General features: G+C 39.7%; 2 protein-coding genes across 3 annotated transcripts; one reads left to right on the top strand and one right to left on the bottom strand.

Annotated features, from left to right (window-relative positions):
• Positions 1-1,605: 1,605 nt before the first annotated feature.
• On the top strand, positions 1,606-2,880 carry LOC140271608 (P2Y purinoceptor 1). Its single transcript, XM_072366878.1, is given in 3 exon segments — positions 1,606-2,053; positions 2,056-2,510; positions 2,512-2,880. Coding segments are annotated over 3 exon segments (960 nt in total). The 5' UTR covers positions 1,606-1,917.
• ints11 (integrator complex subunit 11) lies at positions 2,418-14,805 on the bottom strand. Of its 2 annotated transcripts, XM_072366877.1 has the most exons (18): positions 14,756-14,805; positions 14,608-14,660; positions 14,287-14,384; positions 11,551-11,624; positions 11,213-11,441; positions 10,982-11,080; positions 10,865-10,899; positions 9,539-9,677; positions 9,369-9,433; positions 8,804-8,993; positions 8,625-8,708; positions 8,455-8,544; positions 7,214-7,376; positions 6,998-7,108; positions 6,103-6,164; positions 5,643-5,785; positions 5,224-5,353; positions 2,418-3,310 (listed from the first exon to the last, which is right to left on the bottom strand). In XM_072366877.1, the coding sequence occupies exons 2-18, from the start codon at positions 14,633-14,635 to the stop codon at positions 3,245-3,247; spliced, it is 1,806 nt and encodes a 601-aa protein (XP_072222978.1). In that variant the 5' UTR covers positions 14,636-14,660; positions 14,756-14,805; the 3' UTR covers positions 2,418-3,244. The 2 variants fall into 2 exon arrangements, with proteins under 2 accessions (XP_072222978.1, XP_072222977.1); XM_072366876.1 differs by having other exon boundaries at positions 14,608-14,792.
• Between the last annotated feature and the right edge of the window lie 316 nt (positions 14,806-15,121).

The following is a 15,121-nucleotide window of genomic DNA, read 5'->3' as shown; positions in this document are numbered from 1 at the left end:
CAGGGGGTTTGGGGGTGCTCGCGCTCTTGAGGCCTGGGTCCAGCACCATGTCTTGGTGGCGGGGGCCTGGTGGGGTCGGAGGGCTGTTTCCCCTGGTTCCCGGGGGCTTCCTCTGCATTCTGGGTGGATGTGTGGTTGTCCCTGCGGTGGGCTTCCCAAGGTCTGTGCTCCATGGGGGTTGCTGGTGGTCTTGTGGCCCTCTCTGCCTGCTTCTTGGGGGGGGGGGGGGGGGGGGGGGGGGCTGGCTGTGGATTGTGGTCCTGTACACTTATACACTCGTAACTAAGCACGGTTATCATGTGGGACCTGTGCCATGTGTATTGCATGTTCATGCGCACACACACACACGCACGCACACACACACGTTTTTCCTTGGACACTGGCCGTTTTTCTTTTGCTTTTGATTTGTTTCACAAGCTACTTAACACTAAAAAAGCTCCTCACTCAAGGGGTGAAGCAGGGTTGAGTCCACACATAACAGAGCACTTGGCAAATAATCAATTTTAAATAGCATCTTTAAGGACTTCCTTGTTTAATTAGTTCTCAATTCATAAGTTGCATTGCATCGATGCAAGATGCCAATGATAATGCAGTTTGACGGACAAAATTGTGTTTTTGCACCAACAAGGTGATTTTCAAAAATTAGGCCAAAGCGAGGCATATTTCTGTTTGCAGGGTCCTTAAAAAGAAAATAAAAAATGAGAAAACCTCAAAAGTGAAGGACAAAAGGAAAAATTGGCAGGCCATCTACAGCAGATGAACAGTATCTGAAAGTAATGAGGTGTCCTTAAGACAAAAAAAAAAAAATTCATCCAAAGAAAAGCTTTGGAATGTCTTTCAAGAAGTGTGGAAAATCATCCTTGAAGACCATTTAAAGAAATGACAAGAAAGCTTGTCTAACAGGGTTCAGGCCGTGTTGAGGAATAAAGAGTCGGGACAAATGTTTAGCTTATTGAAACTTTACAATCGCTCTCTCCCTAAATACTACATTTCTATTTTTGTACACGTTTAAATAAGCTGCCACACTTATGTCCTGTTTTCCTGGGAATATCTAAAAATAAAATAAAAATCAGGGATGGCTTACGACTTTTGTACCCTACAGCAGGATTTGTAACACAACAGAAATACATTTATTTTAAGCAAAAGTTAGTTATGCTTTTGTGTTTGCTCTCATAACTGTTTGAAATATAATAGAGAAGCTCTTTGTCTTCACAATAATAACATCATATACTTGAACAAACATACCTCATGCTGCAGTGGGTTGGTCAAGCATAAATAGACATATGGTTTCTTGTGCCTCACGCTACACCTTCACACTGAAACAGGAGATTACAGCTGAACAAGGAGCAACGTGTTATTGTCGCACTGTAGTCTGAAAGGAGCAGCAGCTTGCACTGCAGTTTGCAGTGGAGCTCTCTGCTTTTGGAGGTCAAGCAAATTAAATGTGTTTTTTCAGTTTTTTTATTTTTAGAAAATATTAAACCTATCAGAATGTGGCTGAAATCTACCAACAGTAACTTATTTAGTACTTAGGATTCAACCTTGTGGAAAACTCTAGCAGTAGAAGGAAATATTCAACATCTCAAACACACTAGCTTTAGTTTACATTTGTTGGCTTTATTCACAGTTGGTGCTTTCCTACCTTGTTTCACTTAATTTTTTATAGTTAATTCCTCAAATGACAGCAATAAGAATGTTTTACATCCTTTTGTTTTTAGATATGTGAGCTACAGCGGTAAGAAAATGACTTCAGTCATATAAGCGACCTTGTGAATGTCAAAGTGGAAAAACTGAATGGAAACATGTCGTCTCCCTCCACTTACAGGAGACGCCCTGTGATGTGGGTACATTTTTTCCATTGATCTGACTCAAGTAATAAAACAAACAAACAAAAAACACTCCACTACATCTGCCACCATGAATTTGACAATCTGCACCGACCCATTAGCGGAGTTCCAGTACCACCTCTTCCCTGCGGTCTACATCCTCGCTTTAGTTGTAGGTCTACCAGGAAATCTGGCTGCGCTGTTCATTTTCACCTTCAGGATCACGCCAGCAATCTTGCTCTGGCAGACATAGGCATCCTCTGCACACTCCCCTTTCGGATCCACTACCACCTGAACAGGAACAACTGGATTTTCGGGAACTCTGCGTGTCTCCTCACGGGAACTCTGTACTTTGCCAACATCTACATGAGCATCTGCTTTATGACCTGCATTTGTGTGGACCGCTACGTAGCCACCGTGCATCCACATACTTATCTGAGGCTGTGGGGCCCCCGGTACTCTCTAGCTGTCAGTGTGGTGCTCTGGTGCATTGCTGGAGTGGCGATCCTGGTCTTTATCCTCATGGGTCCACTGACAATCAGGGACGAATCTCTGGGCCAAAGCTGCTTTGAGAAATTTGCCAGGACAGAGTGGGAAAAGCGTCTCAGGCTGTTTAGCATTCTAAGCCTGGTCTTTGGCTCCCTGGTGCCCTCTGTGATCATTCTGGTGTGCTACCCTCTGGCAAGCGAGGCGCATTTCCATGATCAAGACTCAAACGGCCCAAAAAGCTGTGAGGGTCATTTACACTATCCTCGCCATCACACTGCTCTGCTTCCTGCCCAATCATGTGGTGTACCTGCTGCACCTCTTTCAACGCCTGGACATCATCCAGAGTTGCTCTACACGTGACGCCATCTACAGCGCCAGGAGGGTCACCATGGCGCTCGTCACCCTTAACACATGTCTGGACCCCGTGCTTTACTACATGACCACCAGCCATTTCGATTGGGAAGACTTAGAGGACGTGGTTGTGGGGAACGGTCAGCAGGAGGAGGGGTGTCTATACCATAACGGTGTCCTGAGAGGGATGGCACCACACAGTCACTGTAAATAAACCTGTAAATGCTAAGTACAGGACTGCAAAAAGAAACTTTTCTGTAAAAAGTGTTTATTTGTGTTTGTTCCTTTAAAATTAAGCAATAACTCAGAATTTCAGTCTCTTATTTTCTATAAATTAGTCTGTAATAGTTGACCATAACCCTATAAAGAATAGCCCAATAAAGACAGGAGCCTGTGTACATGTGAGGTACTATCAGACCATCCCAGTGAGAAAATAAAAGAGCAGATTTAGCCCTGCTGTTGTTAATGTTTACATGTGATCATCTGTGATTCTCTGCGCTGGGGAGAATAACGACAAATAAACTCTCCCTGAAATGTATTTCCTTGGAGATGATAACATTTGGGGGCAAAAAAGTATTTCAGCAGAGTCCAGACGGAAGCCCCTTTTTCAGCAGAGACGAGAGGAAGCTCCCCAGGTCTTCGTCCTGATAAAAAAAAAGAAGGTTTAAAGAAAGTTTAACAGAACTAAGAAAGAACGCAAATAACCCACTTTGACACATGAACACAAACACCAGTAAAGTGAAACCACTTTACTCTGACTTTAACAAGTTATTAAGGTAGGGATTCAAAGGTTAATTATAATCTACAGTTAAGCTAATTGTTTGAACTCTTTTGGTTTCCTTGTACCAGTCCTTGAAAGAGCAACAATTTTCTTCAGGTGGAAAAAAGAAAAATGAAGAACAACATCACTTCTTTTTTTTTTGTTATATATACATCTTTGCCTTCACATGCTCTGCAGTGAACACATGAAACCACTGAAACCTCCCTCCTTCCATTGCGCAGCGGCTGAGTGCAGGTTCCCCCACCCTCTGCCTTCTTCTTACTCTCACTTCGAAAGGCCTTTTTTTCCACACAGTCCACCCACACAATGGTTTTCACCCCTCATTGTTTAAGGTCTCATCTCCCCGGTGGGCACAAGCAAAAGGTTGAACCGTCCTCCTCTCGGCTGCGTGGTCAGACTGGATTTACCCAGTATCTTCAGGTCAGACAGGGATTTGCGTAGATATATTCAAATTTATCACTTTCCTGGTGCTCACTGCTGTTAAGGTGGCTCTTTTCACCTTTGCTGCTTGCTTTATGCAATTGTATGAATATAGGAACAAGTTTATTGAAAATCTAGGATAAATCCTAACTCAGACAGGTAGGTGTAGATAAATACTGATACTCAAGCAACCTTATTTTATTAATGATCCATTCCTACGCTTCCTACAAGTGGACGAACCAATAAACGCTTAATAAATTCTGCTTCATAATGAGAAGACACGCTGACATGGATGGATTAAAAAGCAACCTCATAAAGGGCGCTTGGCCACCATTAGCTTGTCATCCCAGTACTGACACTTTTTGCTTTATATCCAAAAACGTCATAAGGATCATAAGGCCCTCCGTTCACGATCCGTATTCCACCAAAATCTTAGGAAGCTGGTCTCACTTAAAGGATCAAAGTTGATCTTAAAATGGAGGTGGATACACCTGGCCCCTCCTGCGCCTGTTTGATCTGTGATCAAAGTGACGATTAAATAACAAGTTGTTTTAGGTCTGATTACTTTTGATATTTATGATATTTCCATACATAAGAGAGGCAGAGATTTAAGTTTAAATGAAGTTGCAACAACTGAATGTCTATGTGTGTGCTAGTAAGACTGTCTCCTTAATTCACCGTTCTGCAGGCCTGTATACTGCTTTCCTCTCACTCCTCGCTTTTGTGGATACACACAGATACATGCAGTATTGAAAGCCACATCACGAGGGGCCTCATCTGTTCTTCTCCAATGCGTTGTAAAGGAAAACAGCGATTTATGGAGCCTAATTTCTGCATCACGTGACGCCTCCTGTGTGCTACAGAAAGATGTTCCGCCACACCCACTCAAATTAGCTACTGCTAAATCTTGATGCTACTGTATTACGGTCATGGCGATAACGTGCTGATACAAGGTCTTCTTAATCTGTGGGGCCGACTGCTAAAGTGTTTTCATTGGATGGGAAACTTTGGATATTTTAAACCTTTAATAGTCTTAACTATGTCAACTTTGGCAAATTCCCAACATATCCTGCCCACCATTAAAGCCTTATCAGAAAGAGCAAAAAGGGGAATATTTCTCAAAACTGGCAACAGTTGCATATTCACACTTCTTCACAGAACGTCTTTAAACAACTGCCGAGGAAGCTGGTGTAGCAAGAAGAGACGTGAAATGATGGGGAACAGTGGAAATATGTTTCTAACTGCAACCATTTCTCTCACCATTGCAAAGAGGAATAAAAAAGAGGAAAAAATGTGGGGAAGTAATACGATCTGAGGAGACTTATTGGTAAAATCAACTAAATGATCGTGTTATACCTGGTAACTCCAGGAAAGCAGCAGAACCTTGGCGTTGGTGTCTTCAACGGAGGAGGACACTTTGATGACGATAGACTCCACCATGACTGTGCCATCAGGGAGGTGCTGGATGGTGTAACCTTTTAACACACTGAAACAAACAGATGAAAAAGGAAAATATAACATTTATGTTATCATGCAACATATATAATGTATTATGTTGCAAAGCACAGTATAAATCAACTTCCATAGAATCTGTTGCACACGTTAAACATCTATCAAGTCACAAGCATCCACAAGTTATAATTTGACTGAGGAAAATGTAAAGGTATTGTAAAGATATTACATTAGAGAAAGACGAGCGGTGATGTTTCTGGTTGAAATGCAAATGAATGCTGATGAACTGTAGGTCGAAGGAGGCTCATTAAGCGTCCCCTCACCTCTTGAGATGTGTGTAGATTCTGTGGAGTGTGTCGGGGTCACTGTGAGGATCCTGGAGCTGCACTCGGCAGGTGAAGCGCAACTGATGCTCGTTGAGGCCCAACTCCTTCAGGGCCTGCTCCGACGACACCAGCTTCAGACTCTGTGTTCAGGCAAAGACACCATCGGGTTAAATAGCAGTAATAGGATAAATGATGATGAGAGCAGCTGCTCATGAATAAAACAAGCCCAGATCCACTCACCAGCTAGTTATTACACCAACCGAAAAAAAATACTGGGTAACACAATCGTTTATAGGGTTCAGCTTTAGAAAGGACGTGTTATCTGGGCTACTTTCACTTTTATAAATGTAGTAGACCAAGTCATAAAGTATAAAGTAAAACAATTCAACAGCAAAGTGAATCAGCAGCTTTTATAATCATGAAAACAGGATTTATGTATCCAGAACAGCCAACTTACATTTTCTTTCATGATCAGGGTCCCATGCATGGTGCAAGGTTTTTTGGGATCTGGCAGGGGCCCTGTAACATTATGACAATGTTATTTACAAGAAATGAACCAGAAAAGAGGAAACACCCACAGTGTGGACCAACAGTGGAGGAAACTATAAACAGTAAATACATTTCATCCTGATTATAACTTTTATGTTTTATCATGTTTATCATTATATCATGTTCATTTGCAATCATTTATTACTTTCTGTGACTTCTAAATCTTTTATCTCCTCATCATTTAGGATTAAAATGAGCTTTTCAGAAAAACTGATGCAATCAATGTAAAACCAATCAATAGAAAATATCGGCATGTTAACTTTATTCTGCCGACAGCAAAACCAGCACGACAGCCAGCAAATGTAGTCAGAATGTTTTGCTCTTATGCATCATCTAAATCAAACTAAATTTGAGAGAATTATCATTGAAACTATTTTTACATTTTAATCATTTCATGCCTCCAGCATGCGTACGCAAAACTGTGCAAGGACCCAGCTGCAGAAATCATACACAGGTCTGTAAATACCAAGAATGATTGGGAGCCGGTTTTACAACATGATTTGCTAAGTTGCAATCTGTACAAAAGTCATGTCTATAAGTCTAAAATCATTGCTGCACTGTCCACACAAACATGACCTCTCACTTTCTCTTGTCCTTTCGTATAAATGTCACCACGACAACTAAACTGGGTCATAATACTGTACGGAAGTGGCACAAGTAGAGTAAAACACGCTGAAAAACCACTTCAATCACAGTGAGAGAAATCAAAATGTTAGTCTAAAAAAAGTTAGTCCAGAAATGTGAAATTAAACTTTGTAGGCACGCTTAACCTGAACCACCTTCAACCACAGGACAGAAAATACCTCCAAGAGCCATCTCCCTCTTGAGCAGGTTGAGTGACATGTCCACAGGAACGCTGGGGTTTGTCGTCACAGTCACCGTCTCTCCGTTGGCAGGCATGTAACAGTCTATGTCTGACAGTCAAAAAAGTATTAACCGGGTTGGAAATTCCCTCTTGCTCTATTGCGAACATGCTTACAATATTTTAAACATCACCGATGAGTTGAAGCTGCACTCACTGAACTCCTGCTCAATCTTGCCCTTGAGGAACTCCATTTTGACTGCCTCCCCGTGCACAAGCAGCATATTGCGAGGCTCTGCCATGCGGATGAGCTGCATGATGCCCTTTGCATCTGCATGTGCACTGAAAGACATGTACTCCACCTGCAGCTTCACGTCCAACTGTAACAATCACAGACAGACTCAGATGCAGTCACTCTATTCATAATTTTTTTAAATGGTCAGAATTATAATTATCTTTTTTTTTTTTTTTAAAGGAACAGCTAAAAATAAGTTCTTCTTTCTGAGTTATATTACTGATTATATGTACTATTTCAGCAGAGAGTTAATAAAGTGCAGATAAATCCTTTTCAATAGGTGAATAATCATATTTCCCAAAACTATTAGAGCTTCTTTGCAAATAAAAGGGGACACACGATGTGCTTGAGAGCATGTTTTTGGGCATCTGAAAATAGTGTAAACTGCTCTACCAGGTCTTGGTCTAATTTTATATATCCTGACCAGCAAAATCTGATTTCTAATAGGCGTTCTTCTTCGCACTTGTTAACTTTGGTGTGAAGTAGCCCCTATAGACAACAATTATTAATGTTAGCCTCAAAAATCTAAAGAAAAAGAAGAATGGATATTTAACTAGAGTATAAGCCTGCCTGTTGGCTGTCATGTTCTGTGGCGCGCTGTTCAACAACCTAAGCAAGCTCAAGATATAACTCTAGGCAAGACTGCATCTACCTGAAATTAAAGGGGATGTAACGATTTAAGAATAAAATTGCTAGTCTAATATCTTTTTTAAATCAGTCTGATTATCTGGGCTCAATTTGCTGTGTTTGATAGTGGGAGCTCTTAGACAATTTAATGCATGCCCTGTCATATGGTAACGGTGTACTTCAAGGTTTATTGAGTACTACTAATCTCAAAAGTGTCAGACCCTGCTTAAGAAAGGTTATGGAACGGAGCTAGTGGGTCACTCCATGCCCTAAAACAGTTCATTGTGAAAGCAGATATAAATTCACGGTGGTAGGACGAGCTATTGTCTCTGTGGTATTTTGACCAAAGCATGTTGGAAACACTTTCTTAAGACCTCGGGAAAGTGTGCCAATAGTTAAAGAAGGCATGATATGTCTTCTTTAATTATCAGACGTTATGAGAATAATGACAAGATGAGGGGTGACAGGAATAGGTGTCTTTATCTGCTCAACTAAAACAAAATATTATCTTTTTTGGAAGAAAATAAGACTCTTACTGTTGCTCTTCCCTCTATCTCCAGCTTCCTCTGCCCATTTAGTATTTTATGGCCAATTGTTCCTTGTACACAATATCCAGGCATGATTACCTAAAAAGAGATTCAAATTTTTAGATTACAGTGTAATTCACAAAACATAAAAAGCTGTCCACTTCCGTACTAAGACTCACCATGTTCTTCTCATTACCCGCCCATTTCTTGAATATCTGCAAAGACTGGCCTGCGTGCAGCATACCTGGTGTGGCGAACACCACCTGAAAAGTGCCCACATCTTTAGCTCCACTGCTGTTTAAATGATCAATCAGAAATTTTTAAAATTTGCACACTTTGGAAGAAAAAAACGACTCACCATTGGTCCAGGATTGTCTGCATAGGAGCGATCAAAGGCCTTGATGTGCTTAAATTCAAACATGTTTCTTTGTACAAAGGTTTTTCGAATCTTCTGGTTGGTCCATGTTATGAAAAGCTTGTAGTAATGATTAGCTTTCTCCGTCAGCCCAGTGGAGAAGTAGATTGGGGCCTTCAGGTTCATTCTCTCCCTGTGTAGTAAGAGAAGGTACTTAGAGCCTGCCCACTGAGTCAGTGAAAACCTTTGTATAATAAAATTACTCTTTCAAACTTAGTCAAATTAATATAGCTATTACAGGGAGCTCCCGAGACGAACATGTTACCTTTTTGTAATGTAATCATGCGCAATTACTCAACACTGAGAAGATTTCTGTTTAACCAGGATGCAAACAGTCTTGAGGCAGAAAAGTGGCTTTAATCTAATATCATTCAGCCAGGGAACAGACAGTGATTATCTCCACACATCACTTTGTTTGCTGTCTTATTCCTAGATCTGAAAAAGATGTCCTCAATGAAAAAAAAGCTAATGCAATGCACTGATTCAGAGGTTTCTTTAAAAACTCTACCAAAATGTTTCCAGCAGTATGCAAAGCTCTTGTGCTCGTCCGAGAGCAAAAACTGGAATGAGAACCTGTAAGGTTTGAAAGAATTAAAGATGTTAGAAAACATAGAAGATTTGAAAGAAAACAGAAACTTCCACCTCAATATGCAACATTAAACTGACTAAAAATTTTACCTTTCCTCCTCGCTCTATGCTTTCATGCACCTTCTTCAAAAAGTCCCTCTCTCTGCACCTCTTTGAGTCACGGATGGTGGTGGCATACGTGGACTCTGAGATGAGGATGTCTGGACGGCACTTATCGATCCATGCAGCACTGCAGCAACATACAACGCAAAGATCATGCTCAGCAACAGAATTTTGAATACACCAACTGAATGGTCATGCACACAGAGTTGGCCGGTTACATAAAAAGTAGAGCCGAGCTATAGCTGGACTTGATCAGCTAATTGGACCAGCTTTCTTGTCACAATTTACACTTATACCCAACCCCCTTAACCGTCACAAATTAATCTGCGGACTGTAGAAGCTTCCAGAATGCTGTTACTTGTGTATTCTAAGGACATTTTTTGCCTTTCTTTAGCACTCTGCAAACTTCTTTAGAGCGTGTTTTGCTTGCACCGAATTCTATTTTTGTTAATATTTTCTAAATACAATGAAGTTGAATTAGGAAAATATTAAGTTCAGTGAAGACACTGAAAATAGTTTTATTTCTACTTGTGTCTGTTAATTACAAGCTCAAAATAATAATGATGAAAAAAAAACAAAAAAAAAAAACTTTCCCACTACTCTGGAAATTGGATTTGTACATATGGGATTATGTAGCGACCTGTCCAGGGAGTACCCCGCCTCTTGCCCAATGACAGGCGCGACAGACTCCAGCCCCCCTGCAACCCTGAGTTGGATTAAGCGGGTATAGAAAATGAATGAGTGGAAGGGGTTATGTAGTAACAAAATTAATATAAAGAAAAGTCTTTAATACAGGCTCCTTTTTCACCATGAAGAATTGATTTACACAAAACAAAAAAGCGCTGTATGACTGCATAAAATCCAGCCCAATCAAAATTTCTTAAAATTCTTTGGACTAATTGACCTTTCTCAACAGCAACGGAGCGTAGTTGAGTGCTAATATTATGCAAAGGTGACAATAAGAAAGCTAAACTATGTAATACGAATTTTCTATGTATTTTATATATATTTTATATTTTCTTATATATAATATAAGAAAATAAATATATTTTTATATTTTCTTATATAATTATAAAATATATATTCTTATATATATTTTGTATTTTCTTATTTTCTATTTTCTTTATTATATATATATATATATTCTCTTTGTTAACACCCCATTTTCTCATTGCATAATTGCTTTTGTATCATACAGCATTGTGCTACAATGAGGAAAATTGTAAGAAATAAAAGCCTTGAATAAGCATGTGTGTTAAAACTAGAATATGACAGCACAGAAGATTTTCATTAAATGCAGTAAAGTCAACTTACCCTAAATGCCTGTCTGGTGTCATATTATAGTCTCCCTAAAATGAGAAGATATTTTCCTCAGATTGCCAGTTGCTAAAATTGCCAGCCATAACACACAGTTCACTTGTTTACACTCACAGTGTAGACCACAGACTCTGATCCCACTTTGATGTGCACCATAGCAGCTCCCAGGACATGGCCTGCATAGTACGCCTTGATCTCCAGCTCATCGTCCACCTGCCGGCAGCACAACAGAAACTGCTTGATTTGCCATCAAAAGAGAGGAGCAGTTGGCACAGAAAAAAAAAAAAGATTTGATAAGAAAAAAAAGTGTGACTGAACACTTCAAACGTGATGTCAACATTCCACCTGGACAGTTTGGTGGAGATTCAAAGGAATGACTTTCTTCATGCAGTCCTTGATCATTTGAGAAGTGAAAAAGTTAGTTTCTCCCTTCTTGTCGACGGTGATCTTCCGGAAATCCTCCAGTAAAATGGGACAAATGGCCTTGGTAGGATGAGTCATGTAGATGGGTCCGTCATAGCCCACCATCTCACTCATGTAAGGCAGAGCGCCACAGTGGTCCAAGTGAAAATGGCTGAGAATACAGGCAGTGAAATGATGACAAAGAGTTGTTATAGGACTTTATGACAAATACTGTTGACTCAAAAAGGGTGAAACGAAGACAAGAAACTAAGAGAACAAACCTAATGATCACACAGTCCAGAAAGTCTGTCAGACGGCCATTCTGGGTTATGTAAGAAAAGTCCGGAAAACGTCTCTGGAATGATAATAAAGAGTCAAGTTTAACTGAAATTATACTGGAGATGATCAACAGATGACACTTCATTTTGAAAATACAATTTTAAAAACAGATTTTCAGCGCAGTGCATCTAATCAATAAAGAAGTAAAAACATTTCTGTATCTCTGTAATGGACACCCTTCACAAGAATGGTCAATGATAAATGGGTTGTACCTGTAAAGTTGCTTTCCTAGTGGAATATTTAAAGTGCTTTGACACTATGAGCCACATTCACCCATTCACAGACACCCATAAAGCACCTCTTAGTCTACACACACGTTACAGGATATATCCAAAGACACAGTCCCTCACAGATAGATGAATCAGAGGCACTGAGTTCAGTGTCTAGCACAAGGACACTTCGACATGTGGTTTGGGGAAGTCAAGAATTCAGTCACCACGACCTCCCAATTAGCAGACAACTACCGGTACTCTTTCTGAGATTTAGAGACAGATTTTATGTATGAGTGCAATGAAAATGAATTGCAATTAGTCAGTTTTCCCAAATCTTTGGCTGTGACTTTCAAAATAATTGGGCTGTATGAAAGCAGATAGATTTTTTTTTTTTCAAGCAATAGTCAGTTTGACTATCTATTTTTTTCCTTTTATAAATTTGTATAAATAGTTTTTAATTTAGTTATCGTTCAGACGTGGGAAGATGCTGACTGAAATAAATGTGTGTTTAATTCGCCACCCTTTGTTTATTGGATGCTTATTGAATCAGTGTATATTTACACATTAAACTAATTGTGAGAATGCTTTAAGGCATTCTCACTATTGTTTTCCTGTTTCCGTTTATTGCGAGAATGCTTTAAGGCATTCTCACTATTGTTTTCCTGTTTCTCTTTATTATTATTCTTTATTCTGAGTTATTCCGTACGTTTTTTGCCGTTTAACTAGTTCTGCATTCTTTAACCGATTTCAACCATTTTGGTATCGAAACGTTCAGCTCCTTCAGGAGATTTGACATCATTTTAACTTTTAACTGCTATAAAACCTATATTTTACACAGGACCTTGATATAAATCACATCAGTGTCTTCAGCAGACCTTTCTCTTACTGAAAAGTTCAATTTTTTAAAATTTTGACTAAGCCAATTCTGAAATATGACAGTTTAAAAAACATGAACATTTTTGCTCCTTCTTGATTTTTATGAATGAGAAGATTAGAGTGGCAGACTGATCATTTTAACTTTTTCTGATATTCAAACAAATTCCTCTAACTTTCATGCTGTTTAACTCAGACTCAAATTATACCTTAAAATGTAGGTACACTTGTCCTCTTTCAGCTGATGTAACTACTAAAGAGCTCACATTTACTGAATTTCAGCTATGAGCCTTGAAGCCAGAGAAACCTTTCAATTTCTCTCACTAACTCCAATGGAAATTTGGTCGAATGCCAGAGACAGGTTCAACTGTGTTCAACTCGCTGCCGTTTAAATTCTTTTCACTTCATTGAAATAAAAACTACATTGCCGCGTTCCTCCAAGCCTTCTGCTTCTTACGGTCTTCAAATTATTTTCCTCGCTCTTCCAGTTTTCTCACAGGAGGTCATAGTATCCAAAAAAAGCAATTTCTGCAGGTTATACAGGGAGAGAGCTTAAGCTGAAGCTGTTGACAAACATTGCTATCACTGATGACATCACTCTTCCACTCCCTGCTGTATATTACACTGAAGCCATTTTAATTATTACACTTGATTTCTGGTAAATTTCCACTAGATTCAGCTATTTGAGCATGTTCAACTAATCCATTCAACTTAAAAAGCATTCTCACAGCTGTTTCGCAAGAACAGCTTTTTTTCTAGTTATATATACACTGCATATAAAATATAAATATGAAATTCAAAAGTAAGAAATTCAAAAGTAAAGAATCAACTGGATAAAGTTTAACAAATAACTAATCTTCATTAGGTTAGGCTTTTACCTGTAAATTGTGATTCAAATTAGAGTTACTGATTTTTTAGTCCATGCCTTTAAATGCAATTTTACAATGCAATATGCATTATTGACACCATTACTATTTATTCCCATACTTCACCCAAACGACAAAATATGTATGCAGTGCAGTGCAGAGAAAAGTGTGAGGACCTCCATAAGGGAGAGACCAAACAACAGCCCCACAAGCGCATGGCACAACATAGGACAGCCAGCTCTTTAGGTCAACAGTCAGCAGTGAGTCTACATCTCAAGGAAAAGGGACACTCTTGCGAGGACAGAAATGTACATATTCATACATGTTAAACTGGAAAAAACATCTTTTAACAGAGGAGGTGGTCTCAGGTATCACCTTCCCAGCACTGCCCCACAATGCAGCATTGTCTCTCCTCCCCAGGCAGTTTCACAACCATTCACATTTTGGATACTGTGACCAAAACTCGCCATTTTAGGTAGGTAGACAATTCATAGGTGATAATGACTCAAACGAGGCATATTGGTCAGGGGGTTCGGTGACATATGTGACTGTAAGGACTATAAGCTGACACTCCCCACCATCTAGTTTACAACTGAAGAAGACAAGAGATCAAAACGTCTTCGAGATCCAAGAAGTCCAGTTGCCTTTATTCAAGCTCTTATGATTACCATGCCCTGGATGACATATCCAGTGTGCATGCTGCCTTTGCTAAATATCTGTCACTCACATCGTCGTTGTATCCCATGTGCATCCCACAGTCCAGCATTATGTTTTTGCCTCCGATGGAAACAAGGATGCAGCTGCGGCCGACATCCTGTCCAGCACCTTGGGGAGGGAACACAAAAGCTCAGAAGAGACTAAAAACACACCGATTTGTCAGCTATGGCTAACAAACAGCTTCTGTGGGCAACTGCAGGAACACCAAATGCACAGTTTTTGTTTTTCAAAGACAGACACTTATGGCAGCACTAAAGTTGTCCAGTAAGCAGTCAAATACACAATGTTGATGGAACTAGCTTAGCATATGCTAGTGAGCTAAAGTACTCACCAAGTGGTGTTACTTTTATTTCAGGCATGTTTTCTCATCGGGGCAGCCTGCTCCTGTAGACAGATTAATGACACCAAAATATCACAACTTGACTGTCTCTAATAAACAGCCACTTAATCAGAATGAATGTGTATTGTCTAAAACTTACGCGTGTGGTGCTTTCACGTACAGCGAAAGCTGCCTTCATGGAATTCCGGCCAGAGCATTCAAAATAAAATCCCTTATCAGCGGGCGAATGTGACTATGAAGTTGTAGACAAGACTTTTCCAGCATGAAGCACTTGAATTTTAAACTATTTAGCATACTAGTATTTCTGCAACATGTTGGATGAAAATATTATTATGTAATATTGATCTTTTTACTTCTCAATATATCAAAACAATTGTATGATACATTATTATACAAACAAAGATACCTGTGGTAATTCAGAAATGGTGTCATCTCGTTTGCAAAGCAGGGTAACTGTTGTTGTGTACAATACGATGCACCTCTTGCAGCAGAGATGAAATGGCAT

Source organism: Leuresthes tenuis, unplaced genomic scaffold (assembly GCF_036924035.1).
Source record: "Leuresthes tenuis unplaced genomic scaffold, fLeuTen1.0.hap1 SCAF_16, whole genome shotgun sequence".
In the NCBI taxonomy this organism is placed as follows: Eukaryota; Metazoa; Chordata; class Actinopteri; order Atheriniformes; family Atherinopsidae; genus Leuresthes; species Leuresthes tenuis.
This window is presented reverse-complemented; position numbering and strand designations above follow the sequence as displayed.